Source organism: Mesocricetus auratus, unplaced genomic scaffold (assembly GCF_017639785.1).
Source record: "Mesocricetus auratus isolate SY011 unplaced genomic scaffold, BCM_Maur_2.0 Super-Scaffold_100007, whole genome shotgun sequence".
NCBI lineage: Eukaryota > Metazoa > Chordata > Mammalia > Rodentia > Cricetidae > Mesocricetus > Mesocricetus auratus.
The window spans coordinates 53,622,596-53,637,884 of NW_024429191.1; the positions used below are offsets into that span (position 1 = coordinate 53,622,596).

General features: G+C 45.2%; 1 protein-coding gene across 2 annotated transcripts in view; it reads left to right on the forward strand.

The window, feature by feature from the left end:
- Smg6 (SMG6 nonsense mediated mRNA decay factor) overlaps positions 1-15,289 on the forward strand; it is a 237,654-nt gene that overhangs the window by 198,509 nt on the left and 23,856 nt on the right. For both annotated transcript variants that reach the window (XM_040749136.1, XM_040749135.1), the window contains exon 14: positions 13,113-13,289. In XM_040749136.1, coding sequence (XP_040605070.1) covers positions 13,113-13,289 — 177 coding nt within the window. The remainder of the gene's footprint in view (positions 1-13,112; positions 13,290-15,289) is intronic.

Genomic DNA, 15,289 nt, shown 5'->3' on the forward strand with positions numbered 1-15,289 from the left:
TACAGAGTTAAGCCCAGAATCGTGTTCATTACTAGTTGCATCACCTTGAGAAAGGTATTTCACTTCTCTGTGTCTTAATTTCATCATCTGGGTCACTGAAGTATTGAGGTACCTACTTAATAAAGTTATTGTAGAGATTAAGGGAAATTGGTTTGTAGATCATTTGGCATGCCAGGCATTGGTGGCGCACACCTTTAATCCCAGTACGTGGGAGGCAGAGGGAGGCGGATCTCTGTGAGTTCGGGATCAGCCTGGTCTGCAGAGTGAATTCCAGGGTTCTTACACAGAGAAACCCTGTGTTGAAAAAAAAAAAGAATCATTTGGCACAGTGCCTGTCACATATTAGCTATTCACAGAGTGCTAGCCATAGCTGTTAAAGGTGAGTGGAGCACCCAGCATTTTGTTGTTGTGCCCTGGGATGCCCAGTGGCCCTCTCCCAGGAAGACAGCTGTATGAGGTTCCAAGAGCCTTGGACCACAAAATTAGTATGTCTGCTTTCAGATTTTGGCTTTGCTGAACGTGTCATTTAATTTAACTGAATTTCAGTTTCCTTGTATCTGTTATCTGGATGTAGTAGTAGTAACTGCTCTATGGAGTGCTGAGGATTTTCAAGATTGTAAAAGTGCCATGAAAAATGCAAAGTATGGGAGGCTGGACAGATAGCACTGGCCACACTCTTCCAGAGGACCCAGGTTCAATTCCCAGCACCCATGTGGTATCTCACAATTGTCTGCAATCCAGTTCTGGGGAATCCAACATCCTCACATAGACATACATTCAGGCAAAACAAAATAAAAAATACAATTAGAAAATGCAAAGTATGAACTGGGAACATTTGTATATGCCTATAATCCCAGCTACTCAGGAGGCCAACACAGGAAGCTGTAGGCAAGCCTGGGCAGCATAGTGAGACTAAAGCAAACAAGCCCCTCCCCCCCCAAAAAAAAACAATTAGGTATAGGCCAGCATAAAAGCCTAGCCATAAAACCCTTGTCCCAAAAAACTGATGACTGAGTTCAATCCCCAGATCCTACCTGAAAAGGAGAAAATTGATTCCTTTGTCCTTTGGCAAAATTGTCCTCTGACCTCTACATGTACATTGTGGCACATGCGCACACACATCATACACAAAAATAATAATAAATTAAAATGAAAAGTATAGGCATGTAGCTCTGTGGCAAAGTATTTGCCTAACACAATTGAAGTTTAGGTTCCATCCCTGTAACACAAAAAAAGAAAATAAGATAAGATTATATACACTTTAGCTCAAATGGAGTTGTATTTTGAATAATAGATAAAATTATGATTATTTCTACATAATCTTCCAATATATCCAACATCTATTTAGTTGTTTAATTATTTTGTTGTTGATTTTATTTTGAGACCAGGTCTCACTCTGTAGTCCAGACTGGCCTCAGATCCACAGTGATCCTCCTGCCACAAACCTTCCAAGATTTGGGATTACAGGAATGAGCGTCACTAATCTTCTAAGCTTTAAAACAATAATTCTCAACCAGTCTATCTGAATCTATGCATTCTGTGTTAGGGAAGGACCCTGTTTGAAAACTAAAGTAGAGAGGGTAGGGAAACTGTATAGTGGGTAAGATCACTGCTACACAGATAAGAGGACTTGATTTGAATCCCCAGAGCACACATAAAAGCCAGAGCTGTAGGGAACAGGATTGCTGGGGCAGCCTAACTCCAGGTTCAGTGAAAGACCCCATCTCAAAGGAATGCAGGTGACAGAGCAAGGCACCCAAAGTCATCCTCTGACTTCCATTTAGGTGTATACACACCCACACACACTACAATACCATGAAAAGCAATTAAGATAGACAGCCAGTATCATTCTCTGGCCTCTACACATGTGCACAACAGTGTATCTACACACACATGCATAGACACTTGCAAAAATAATCTCAACATTTGGGAGGTCAGCTTTGACTACATAATAAATTCAAGGCCATATGAGATGATGATCAGAAAAATAAGTGGGAAGGTGCTTGAGTTGGTGAAATGCCTGACTCACAAACATAAAGACCTGAGTTTGAATCCTCAGCATCCATATAAAAGACTTGTATGTATAACCCTAGTTCTGGGGGGGGCAAAGGCAGGTGGATCCCCAGAACTCATTAACTAGATAGTTTAGCCAGTCAATGAGCTGCTCTGTGATCAACAAGAGAGACTCTGCCTTTCAAAAAAAGAAGAAGAAAAGGCATTGAAGGAAGACATGGAATAACAACTCTAACCTCTGTATGCACAAACATACACTCTACATATACAAAATGAAAATAATGTTTTAAAGTAATTCTTTTTGTTTTGTTTTTCGAGACAGGATTTTTTTGTGTAACCCTGGCTGTCCTGGAACTCACTGTGTAGACCAGCCTGGCCTCAAATTCAGAGATCTGCCTGCCTCTGCCTCCTGAGTGCTGGGTTAAAGCATGCTCTACCACTGCCTAGCTATTAAAGTAATTCTTAGGGGAGCTGGAGAGATTACTGAGTGGCCAAGAGTGGGTGTTGCTCTTCCAGAGGACTCAAGTTCAGTTTCCAGTATTCATGTAACTCCAACTCCAGGATGTCTGCCATCAGAGTACACCTTAGCTCACTTGCACATACATGATTAAAAGTAAAATCAATCGAGTGTGGTGTTTCACACACCTTTAATCCTAGCACTTAGGAGGCACAATCAGGCAGATGTCTGGTAAGTTCAAAGCCATCCTGGTCTACAAAATGAGTTTCAGGACAGCCAAGGCTACACAGAGAAACCCTGTCTCGAGGGGAGGGGGGCAAGGCCTCACTATGTAGTCCTGGCTGACCTGGAACTTGCCATTTATATCAGACTGGCCCCAAATTCACAGAGTACTACCTGCCTTAGCCTCGAAAGCACATGCACCACCACACCTAGCTACTTTGTTTATGCTTCATCTCAAACTATTAACACATATTTGTTAGCACATTATGTCTTGTTTCTAATTGCAAGATGCAATAGGTCACATTAGAATCAGGACTGAACTTAATGCTGACCCAATTTAACCCAATTTAAAATGGCTTACTACCTCAGCCCTAATCTCAGGGAACTTCTCTATCCATATTTTTAAATGTGCTATGGGGTCTCTCCAGATAATGATGGGATTCAGTGGGTTGGTTGGTTTTCAAAACATGACATTGAACACTAGAAGTGTAGCGTAGAAGCAGAGCATATGTTCTACATATTTGTAGCCATGGAATTCAATCCCAATCGCAGTACCAAAAAGGAAAAGGGGGCGGGAAGCATGTCGTAAGTGTTCTGGAGAACATTAAGCCTCACCTTTTGTCTCAGTGCTTTGTGCGTTGTGTCTTGCCCTGGAGCAGCAGCCTCCAGTAAAGACAAGGTAAGACGTGCCCAGAGAGCTCTGCTTCTTGAGGGCTCATTTCACATTAGAAACTGTGGGCAAGTCTACATGTCCTCCACAAGCAGCACCCTAGCACAGGAGCATCTCTGAGTCGGCCCAGGGGGGTCTGTGTTTCATAACTTCAGAGTGCTCGTGTATGTACAGTGTTGCTGGTCTTCTGGAATTATCCTAAGGCTGCCACCTGTCTGCCATGACCGGTCATCCACATTACCAAAGCACCCACAGAGTATGTTAGATACTACAGGTAGATTTTACTTTGTATACATATATACACACACACCTGTCCTCAAATCAGGAGAAAAAAATCAGGGCATCATAATGGGAGAAAAATACTGAAAAGTATCCGCAAACAGGCCAAGTTTATGGATGGTGTGAACTTGAGAGGGAGTAAGTACCTTCTCAGATGATACATTTCCATCTAAAAAAAATACTTAGCTAGCTACAATAGAAGTAGTATGTGATGACAGTAAGCCAAATGTGCTACAATGCATGCCTGTTGTCCCAGCTACTCCAGCTGAGGCTAAAGAATTGTGGATAAAATAGGCAACAAATAGAGATCACTTTTCATCAGAGTGTCTAACACACAAAAAGGGACAACTTTGTCAAGTAGGTGTTAGCAATAGGGCTTTAAGTTCATTTTAGTGAAAGAATTTGGGACATTAGTCTCAGTGAAATAGGATGTTGAAGAGACAGATAAAGTGGAAGTAAGAAGGAAGTAGGATTGTTTAGCATAGAGAAGGTGTAGCATAACAAATCTCAAATAATTTGAGGCCAGTCTAGTGGAAGTTAGCGTTTATATGGGACCCCAGAGAAAGTAGACATATTAGGAGGCAGATTTGGGTTTACAAGAGATAGACATTTCCAAAAATGAAACGATCTTCTAGAAAACAAGCTCTTTTTTCTTTGGTAGGTGACAAGCTCTAACTAATACCTATCCTTAGACCCTCCTACCTCTGCCTTCCAAATGCTTGTATTTCAAGTATGTACTACCATGCTATTTATAAAGTAAGCCTTCTTGTAGATTCCAGGTACATGGTCAGGACTGGAAATTTAACAGATTTATATGTTAGTTAGTTAGTTAGTTAGTTAGTTAGTTAGTTATTAAGATAGGGTTTCTCTGTATAGCTCTGACTGTCCTGGAACTCACTCTGTAGACCAGGCTGGCCTCAAACTCACAGAGATTTGCCTCCTAAGTGCTGTGATTAAATGTGTGCACCACCACCACCCAAAGAATTTTATTTTAGTGGGCACATAAATAGTTTTGTTAAGTCAGGGTCTCTCTACATAGACCTGGCTGTCCTGGAACTCACAGAGATCTGTCTGCCTCTCCCTCCTGAGTGCTGGGATTAAAGGCATGTACCACCATGTCTGGCACAGAATTGTTAAAACTTGTTTATTTAGATGATAAAAATTACTTAGAGCTGGGCATGTATGCATCCATTTAATCCTAGTACTTGGGAGGCAAAGGCAATCCGATCTCTATGAGTTCAAGGCCAGCCTTGTTTACATAGGGAGTGCCAGGGCTAGATAGAAACCCTGTCTCCCTGTCTCCCTGTCTCATAGAGGGAGGGAGGGACGGAGGGAAAGAGAGAGAGAGAGAGAGAACTGTAAATAGGACCAGAAAAGAGAAACAAGAGTTGGCCTGTAGACACCAAAGGGACAACACATAGCTATTAGGTTTCTGTGGAACTTCCTTACTAGACTGAAAGTCCTGTGGAATCCAGGGTGGTTGTTACTTTGTTCTGTCTTAGGTACTCAGGTACTCAGGGGGTCTGTATAGTTCCTGGCATATAAGTCTTCAGGGAAGATTTATGGGCAGTAGCAGAGGAGGATAGATAAAGGCCTATTGGCTTCCTGCAAAGAAAGACTTTTAAAATCAAGCAGGTACTTCAGAGACTGAGCCAGGAGAGTCATGAGAATGAGACCAAATTATGTTACATACTGAAACTCTGTTTCAAAGGGAGGAAAGGAAGGAGGGAGGGCAGGAGGAAGGAAGGAAGTTACTTTTATCAAGCTTAAAGGAAAATGGAGGGATGAAATGATTACATAGGCAAAGTCATTATAGCCTGGAGAATCGTTTGTAAAATTTGCCAAGTCACAGAAGGAGCAAATGGCAGTGGGGGAAGGGGTCATTGCCTGGAGCCTGGAGTCAAGGGTTAGGAAGTAATAGAAGTACAGTAGCGTGACCTATGTGGGAGTCATGATTGCACAGAATAGGGAAGCACTGAGAGGTTAGAATTTGTTCTAGAGTAAGGCTGTTCCTAGGCAGGTCCCTGTCCTGACTTTTCACAACCTATCAGCCTGAAAGGCATAAAGCAGCAGTGTATTAGGTCTCTGTATCTAAGGCATGTAGCCCTCTTTGAAGAAAGAGGAATTCTGTAGGTAATTGAGTCTCTTGTTTTACCTAGTATGAATGTGACCCTTACCCCACTGAAACAGGGACCTTGCAGTTTCTGTTGAATCTCAAGTTCCAAGCAATGATGCTTGTACATACAGTAGGCACTTAATATTTGCTGATTGAATGTTACCTGTGTTGTCAAATGCTGCAAATGATTCAAAAAGGACTTTCCCCACACAGAATAAATAAAACTAGGAATAAGTTTGGTGAAGGAGCCTGAATACAAACCTAAAGGGGGTGAGCTCCTGCACCTAGTTATGTGGAACACAAATAAGAATGTGACTCAGAGGGACTAGATCAGTGGTTCTCAATCTTCCTAATACTATGTCCCCTTAATACAGTTTCTCATGTTATAATAATCCCCAACCATAAAAATTTTTGTTTCTACTTCATAACTGTAATTTTGCTACTGTTATGAATTGTAATGTAAATATCTGATATGCATATAGTCTTAGGCAACCCCTGTGAAAGGGTTGTTACACACACACACACACACACACACAAACACACACACACACACACCTCTCCCCCAAAGAGTCACGACCCACAGGTTGAGATTCATTGAACTAGATCCTGATTCTGGCTTAGAGCTCTCTGTCAATGTGGCAACAGATTAAGACAGATGAGGACTTTCTTCCTCAGGGACTGAGCTTGCAGCCTCCCCTGCTGGTTCAGTAAGTGAAGGCCCAGCACCTGTGTTCCATGTTTCAGACCAGCTGAAGCTAGCCAGACCTGGAAGGCTTGTGTTGGCAGTGCCAGTTTCCGCCCCAACCCCTGCCAATGTGGGTGGTTGCTCTGGAGCACTCCGAAGGGAAAGCAGGATTGGACTGCAGCCCAAGCTACTGCTGCCTATAGCCTGCCGTCTGTGGTGCCCTAGCAGATGAGAGTACACCTTGCTGGAACATCGAAGCTTACAGCTCTTAGAGAATGGTTTCTTTCCTGGGAAAAGTTCAAAAAGAGCAAGCCATATTCTGCCCTGGGCAACTCAGGTGCCTAGCTGAAAAGATCAGGAAATTCAAATGGGTTGAAAATTCAGTAGAGGGTGTTTTCTCATCATTACTTTTCTATAAGGATACCTGGGGCAAAGTTCCTTCTGGGCCTTATTTAAGGCAAATCTACAACCCATGACACCACTGTAAGGGACCAGGATTTTGACTTAAGGTGGAATTTTATTTTTGATAGTTCATATTACTAGTGGCATGCTTGCCCAGGCCCTTAGGTCCTCCCTTAGAGAATGTATGCGTGCCTGTGGTTAGGTCCAGGTCTTTGGAGAATAGAAAGAAAGAAAGGACTGCCAGGGAACCAGCCAACCTGCTCAGTAGCCTGAGTCTAGCACCTTAGTTATGAGTTAAAACTTATAGCAGTGTCAACGGCCAGGTGAGCATTCTGGTCTGTCCTCCGGCCCTGTCTCCACCTTGCCTGAGTCCAGCTTCTAAACCTTTCAGTGGTGTTAGGCACCACTGAACAAAATGAAGCAGAGAGGGGAAAAAAAAAAAAACACTAACACTTCCTGGGCCAGGTACCTTGCTAAATATTTGATAATGCATTATACCTTCTATACCTCAAAAACAACTTGAACAAATAGAGGCTCTGAGAAATTGACTCGTCTTTATAGGCACAGCTAGGAAGTAGCAGTTAGGACCTCTTTTCCAGTGACCACACTTCCACACCTTTTGAATCTTCAGTAGTCTTCCTGCTACCCAATGCTCCCACCCAACTATTTGCTACCTCTTGCCTATCAACCTTTAGGAGACTTGCTACTGCCATGCATGTGTGTGCACATGTGGTATGTACAGATGTGGTATGCATAGATGTAGAAAACAGGCATCTGTGCCAGCTGATGGCTGACAGTTCAGGTTACCTTCTCTGAAGAAATAGAGATAGGACCCAGGTCATGAATGCTGTGGTTGCTATGGGTTGACCTGCTGTTAGCACTTGGTCTTGTTACCAGCTGACCCTTCTCTTCACCTACACAGGTCGACTATAGGTCTAGAGAGGACTAGATATAGACGTTGGAAGCAGAGGTAACCAAGAAATGGCCTTGCATAGAAATGAGGCTGTGTTGGTGTGCAGGGATCAGGAAAGAGAGGCTGTTCTGATTGACCCTTTGGACAGCATATGCCCAAGTCATCAGAGATGTATCTGGTACAGATCTCATGCCTTTCTCCATCTCATCTTGGTCACCCAGTTCAAGTACAGCTTCTTCCTCTCTCACTCCTCTGACCTCTGACCCTCTCTCCATTTTTTACCTGCTTCTTCTGACTCAGACTATGAGTGTATATCTCCTGGTCCTAAACTACTGCCTGTCTTCAGAGTGATTGTGCATCCTGTGGCCAGTTTCCCTTCTGCCTCTAAGAGTCTGCTCCCTGCCAGGAAGCCCCTCCCCCTAGGAATGTGAATAAACCATTTACTTCGTCCTTCCAGCTCCAGAGGATTCCCTGTGTGGGATTCTTTATTTCTTGTGTCTGAATTTTCATTGGCAGACCCCTTCTCAAGCTGACCCACTCTTGGCTGCTACAGAAGTGTGCCTCCCACCCTCAGTCTCTAGTGAGGGTGAGTCCCACATAGCTAGAAGTTCCTGGTTCATGAAAACATGTTAGTGTACATTCCGTTTCTTGTAGCCAATCCTGTAGGCTTATTAAAGATGATAATTAACCCATTGCTAACTGACCTCAGAAGCCAGCCAAGCAGCCTGTATTTTACCAGCTTTGGTAGTAGATTTGGAGTCTATTTTAAGGTTTCTTAATAATCTCACCAAGACTTCACTTTTCCTGTCTGCATCTTATTTGCTCTAAGGACATTTTGTAAAATTAACAAGCTATAAAGCTTGATTGAACGTTTCAACAAATGTGAGAATAATTGGCTCCATTTAGAGAAACAAGAAAAACAACCTGTAAACTTGAGTTTGGGGGGGAGGACCCATATGATTTTTTTTTCTTTAACCAGAGGAGCAGTAGCAAGCTGGACTTTTAAGGCAGGGGGGGGGGGGGGCCGAGACACATGACTGGCTTGTGGTGCAAGTTCTGATTCCCCTAAAACAAGTTTAGTGAAAGAAATGTTGCAAAATAACTAGCCATTATGGCGCACTGAGCCTCTTGTTCAAGAGTTTGCTCCAGAGGCCTGTCAGCATTCCAACCCTTCCTCCTATTTCCTGCCTAGTCCAGGTTTTCTCTCTTCCCCAAGGCTGCTGTGAGGTGTTACGTCTTGGAACTCAGCTTACTATCAGTATGTGATGCCTGGTGCTTGGTTCCCTTTCTCTCTTGCTGTCCCCCACCTTTCAGAAAGTAGCATTAATTCCTTTTCTGTTTCTGTGTGGATTTCTGCTCAGTTTTCACCATTCTTGCTTGTCCACCTTGCCATGTAAGATACCCCAGATGGTAGACCAAGCTTCTCCTATATCAATGTAGAGGTTCTTCTGCTTTTCTCAGGGCCTGCCTCTTAGCCCCTGCCCCCACCTCATTACCTGCTCACATTATCTCTCTCCAAGGACTGAGCCTGGGTCAGAATAGACACTGATATCACCTCTCCACATCAAGCTTTCAGTTTTCCTTTCTGCATGGTTCTGTGTGTGTGGACCTGATGGGGTGATAGATAGCTGGAGCTTTGAAGCTCAGGGTTTCGGTTCCTGCTGCTGATGGGGAGCCGCTTCAGACAGCCTTCAAGGAGATAGAAAGGGGCTTTCTTAAGGTGCTTTTCTTTCAGCTCTTCCCTGACCTAACCCCAGTTTTCTGTTCAAAGCAGGAAGGATTCATGTCAGACATTTTGTCCATTGACTCTGGAGTTCTTGGTAGTCAGCCACAAAGTAAATCTTCCTTTTAGAAGGACAAGGACTGCCACTAGGAAGGTACACTATGAAGGTTGCCACAGCATTCTTAGTCTAGCAGCCCTTTACTCACTTATAGCCCCAATCCAGCCCTATTGTCACAACCCTGAGGAACTCTGTCCAACCCAACTTTCTCCTAGAAAAAGGTAGTTTACCCAAACAGCAGTGGACATACCACTTACATCCTCTGCTTTACATTGATGCAAAATGGAAAGATGTGCTCATGAAGGAGTTCCTGTGGGGATTACATCACAGACTTCATTGGTACTCCCTCCTCTCCAAGCAGAGAACCTATAACCCCTTTAACGTTTAACCTCTCTCCTGCCAGAAACTTCATTGCTGATCAGAGATCATCTTGGAGTTTGCTTTTTAAAGCAAATTGTTTGAAAGACTTTCTCCATCTTGATATATCTGTTAACATATTAAACTGTTTTTTGTTGTTTTTGTCCCTTTCTGACTCAACTACTAGAGCCCCTTTGTGTGGGGGAATATTCCCAAGAGCCTCCGATAGAACTCCAGGGTTAAGAAGGCTGTGTTTCTCTCTCCACCAGACTTATTCCTCCCACCCTATGCCAAAATGCTCTCACAACCAGCCCAGCACGCTGGAAATAGGTTTCCCCATATATTTGGCAAGCCCTAGACATTCTGCTTGTCGTCTTCCCAGTTTGCTTTACTACATTTCTCACTGCCACACTGTACTTTAGAAACCTAAGAATAGTGTGTCCAGCTTTATTTGTTTCCCTGCTATTGGATTACAATGAAGAGAAAACACTTCCAAAACATGGATGAATTGTCTCTATATGAACAAGTAGAACCTTTTTGGACCTCTTCACTCCAACTTAGATACCCCAATGGAGCAGAGCTCTTTCAGCAGTCACAGTAGTGTCATTGCCCTTAAGGGCAAGGATGAATGACCGTAGCAGACAAAACTCCCAGGGAAACTAGGTTCATTCAAAAAGGCATGGAAATGAAAACTGGAACAGGGTGGGAGTTCCTTTTCGCTTGTCTTTCTTCATGATAGTTCCCACTGAACCTCTTAAGGATGTGCTGCTGGCAGGCTCAGGATGTCTGCACCCCAGGCTCCTGCTGTGCCCTGGAAATCCCCATCTCCAGGAGTCCCACGTCCACACATGTGGCCTTTCTCCCTCTTGGCCAGGAATCACACTTGCTTCCTGAGCCATGTACCCACCCAGGGCCTGCCTTAATGACAAAGGTGTTTCTTCCCACTTGCCTGAGCATATACCCATAAGACGCTGTCTCCTCCTGGGCAAGTCTTTGCCACAGATTGAGCAGGGGCTTCTATAGCTCTTTCATCATCCAGGTGAACCAGGGACCATTGTAAACTCCTCTCTCCTCTCCTTACTCCCTTACCTCCTCCACACCATTCAGTGTCAGCAGTCTCATGCCAGAAAGGAAAGTCCTGGATCCATTACATAATTCTCCATAGTTCGAGCAGTAGCTGGGGCATAAGGTCAGAGGTCATAATGGGGTCAGGTGGCTGACACACACTGTAACGACAAGGTGGTTAAAATTAGACCACAGAGAGGAAACTGGCAGTCTTGTGGAAATGCAGAAGTTTCCTCTGCAAGTGAGAGACTGGGGATGCAGGGAGGCCACTGTGCGTGCTGCCTGCCAGGCTATTACTCATTTCAGCTCTCTGTTCTTTAGTGCCTTCTAGCCCCTGCTTCTGTATTTGTAGCCTTCCTCATCACATGTTTGAATACACAAGATGGAACCATGGTTACTTGCGTGCCCTGGCCCAAGGCAGAATCTTTAGGGAGGTATCCAGAATCAGGCCCCTTAAGTGCAAGAGGCTCTAAGCCAACCTTCTTAAATGGAGGTGATCAGACACTTAGCCTAATATCCTGCCTATAGTGGCAATAGCCATAGGTTAATGGCATCTGGACAGGGAAAAAAATGGCAGAGAATGAAATTGTGACACAGATGACTGGTGTGCAAGCAATCTCTCTGGCCAGCCACATGCCAGAGTGGTGACTTGTTCCACCTTGTCTTGGAAGACATGGATCATCCTGTATCATCTGTTCCTGTGGCCTCCAGTGAGTTTCTCTGTGCCTACCAGTCCTTTCCCATGAGCTATTGTGTGCCAACTTTATTCTCATAGCACCCTGCCAGGGAAATGTGAGAAGTACAAAATATGATCTTTGGCACTTGAGGGCTTCCCTTCTGAAGGGAGGAGCTGGCATGTGTAACAGTGGAATGATGAGCCTCGACAGTTCAGTCTCCACAACAGCTCTTCACCTGTCCTTTCATTTTCAAAAGTGAGGTTTAAAAGTAGATCTGGGGGTGGGTAGGGCTGGAGATTTGACTCATCAGGTAAGAGCACTATCTGCTCTTCCAGAGGACCTGGGTTCCATTCCCAGCACCTACATGGCAGCTCACAGCCATCTGTATCTGCAATTGCAGGAGATCTGACACTAACTTCTAGATCCCTTAGGCACCAGCCATGTATGTGTTATACAAACATAAATGCAGGCAAAACACCTAAGCACATGAAATGAAATTTTAAAATGGGTCTCCGTTGTTTACCTTGTCCTGGAATCACTGATGGCTGCCCTCTGTGTGGTATCTGTCCATTGTGGTGTAGAAATAGCCTTCTGCTACTTAGATGCACATGCATCTATCTAGTCAGTAGGCAAGAACAGGGCCCCAGATACTCAGAGAAGGGGGCAGATAGCCAGAAGGAGGCCAGTGCATGCAACACAGGTACAGATAAAGACATGCACATGTGGCCTTACAGTCTAGGTGAGTGTGGACACTTCTTCATCTGAGACCTTTACAAATGTGACAGTTGCTCAGGATAAGTCACATCTCAGCTAAATCAACCACAGCTTCTCTTACAGCACTGTCATAGGTGCTGCTGTAGCAGCATGGGAGCAACTCATGTGAACTTGGAGAGCAGAGCTTTGGTGAGCTCACCTACTCTGCCCAGTCTCCTCCTCCTGATAATTCCCTGTCCAGTTCTCAGATGATGCAGGGTCCATCCAGGTGGGTTCAGAATGACTAGGCTAAGATGAAACAACCAAGAAAACTTATCTTCCAGTCTGCAAGTTGTCCTGGAGGGCGTCTGGAGATGGGGCACCAGGAGTGCTAGAAAGCCATGTTCTATGACAGCCAGCCTGCGGCAATCCATTCCTCCTCCTGTTACTGCTGTTACAAACTTGGAAGAAATTATTTCATGTTTTGTTGTTTTTTTCATAACAGGACTTTTAGTAAAAGAAAAGCACAAGCCCCGAGGGCACCTGGCATTGGTCTTGAGGTTGTCTGCTGCCCTAGGGGTGACCTAAGCGAAGCCCTGGTGACTTCCTCCTTCAGAAGGCCTTGCTTGCCTCCATACACACGCAGTCTCTTGTTGCTCACACCACCTCCCTCCCCAGTAACTTTGACACAGTTCTCATGTCCCCTGCAGCTAACATTGTCTCTCATTTTCATCCTCCCTCTCAGAAAATGCTGTTTTTCTTCTCTCCCTCTCGCCCCATAGGTTATTGCAGCTGACTGCAAAAGGGTCACAGTGCTGAAGTATTTTCTGGAAGCCCTTTGTGGACAAGAAGAGCCTCTGCTGGCATTCAAGGGTGGAAAATATGTGTCAGTGGCACCCGTCCCAGACACCATGGGAAAGGAAATGGGAAGCCAAGAGGGAAAACAACTGGAAGATGAGGTACTATGCGGGAAGAGCCCGCTATGGCAGAAGGAAGGCTCCCCTTCCCCCATGCCCTGATGCCCAGGCTGGAGCTTCTCCTTGGAGTTATTTATAGCCTCTTAGTTCAGTGTCTGTTGACATGACAGCCGACTTCTCAAGAGTGCACTCTGCTGGTGCCCCTTCCTGCCAGTTCACCCCAATGCCTTCATCTACGAGTTCCAGATGCTTCTTTTTAATGTTGCATCGGAGGAAAGAGTTTAATAATGTTCAGCTCTGAAGGCTTAGGAAAGGCAGTAGAGAGAGAGGGGTGTTAGGGTTCAGACTGAGGATCAAGTTTATAGATGTGCGGAGCTCAGCACAGCACAGGCCTGAACTCCAGCCTCAGGCTCACGTACAGGAAGAGCTGACATTGCTGGCCCCGTATGGAAAATCACCCCCACCCCCCCTGCCGCCTGCTCTCTCTCTCTTACTCCCTCCCTCCTGCACATCCTGATGTGATTAAGGAATTCTCCTCTTGTTTGTTTGCCCTTGGTTTTTCCTGTGGCCCTTTCTTCACTCCAGACTCGTGTGTGTGTGTGTGTGTGTGTGTGTGTGTGTGTGTGTGTGTGTGTGTGTGTGTCTGTGTCTGTGTCTGTGTCTGTGTCTGTGTCTGTGTGTCTCTGTGTGTCTCTGTGTGTCTCTGTCTGTCTATCTGTGTATATATGTACATACTATACATGTACAGACCTATATACCCACCCCTGCAGGACTCCTCAGCAATTGCCCTGGTATGCATGTATGTCTTTCTGGAGATGACCTTTGATGGTCGTCTACATGGGCCCAATTTGTGTGTCAGTTTAAAGGAGCCTTGCTGCCAGCTCTCCTTTGGTCTGTGAATTCTCGGTAACTGTGACTGTGTGGTAGAAATGGGGCATGTGTGCATTTAGCATCACTGTCAGCCTTGCTGTTTGTCTGGGTGTGGGTAACTGGGTACATATGCACATCTCACTTTTGCCTGAAGGTTGGCTCTTTCCTTCTTTTTACCCCATAGTATTAAAGACAGGGGCCTTAGGTAGAAAGAAACATGGGATGGAGGGAAGGGACGGAAGCAATTCTAGCCAGAGGCCAGGTCACCCATAGGCCAACACAGTCATTTGGCCTGCAGCAGTCTCAAGCGCCCGGTGGAGCAGGGTGGGGTACAGGGATGAAATCAGCAACAGGCCAAGGAAGCCAGATGTCAGCTGGAAGCTGTCGTTAGGATCTCAGGCAGTGATAGAGTGGCCACCTTTGGAACAGAGTCTTCAGAAAAGCAATCTTGGCCTGACTTCATTAGGATAGCTGGAGAACTCCACCCCATGCCTGATGACACAGGGCTCAGCTTCCAGGACAGAGGTGGTTCCAGGGCTATAGCTAAGCCTACGATTCCAGACTCTCCAGATGAAACCTGGGAAGGGAATACAGGAAAGAATGAGCTGTCAGCATGGGAGGAGAGAGTGGAGTTGCCAAAGCCATTGGGGTGTCCAAACCTTAGCAGGCAGAACAGTGGCTCTGTAGCCCTGGACACTGTGGGAAACACAGGACCATGATGCTAGTACCTCTTTCCTTTATATCACCCACACTGGAAGGTTAAAGTGGGCAGTGGAGGCTGAGCAAAGCCAGATCTCCAGCATGACTGTAAGATGTCTCTGAACAGTAGAACTGGCAGCACAAGCCTCGTTAGACAGAGAGGCACCCTAGAAGGAGCAGGCTACCTGTGGCACCAGATCTAGTTGTGCCACACTGTTCTCCTTCTGACACTCAGTGACCAGGCAAAGGTTCGTGACCCATACCAGGCTGCCCACTTCTTCCTTTTCCCACGAGCCTCCTGGGTTCCTTTATGTCAGTGGTCCCTGGGAAACCCTACTTACCCTATTCTGTGTAATTTCATAACCCTGTACTTCCTCGTTTGCTATGAGAGCTAAGAAAACCTCAGACAAGCTTCTGTGACCCTCCTTTGACCTCAGTCCTGTTCACTCTAAACCAGTGCTAAATGTCCCATC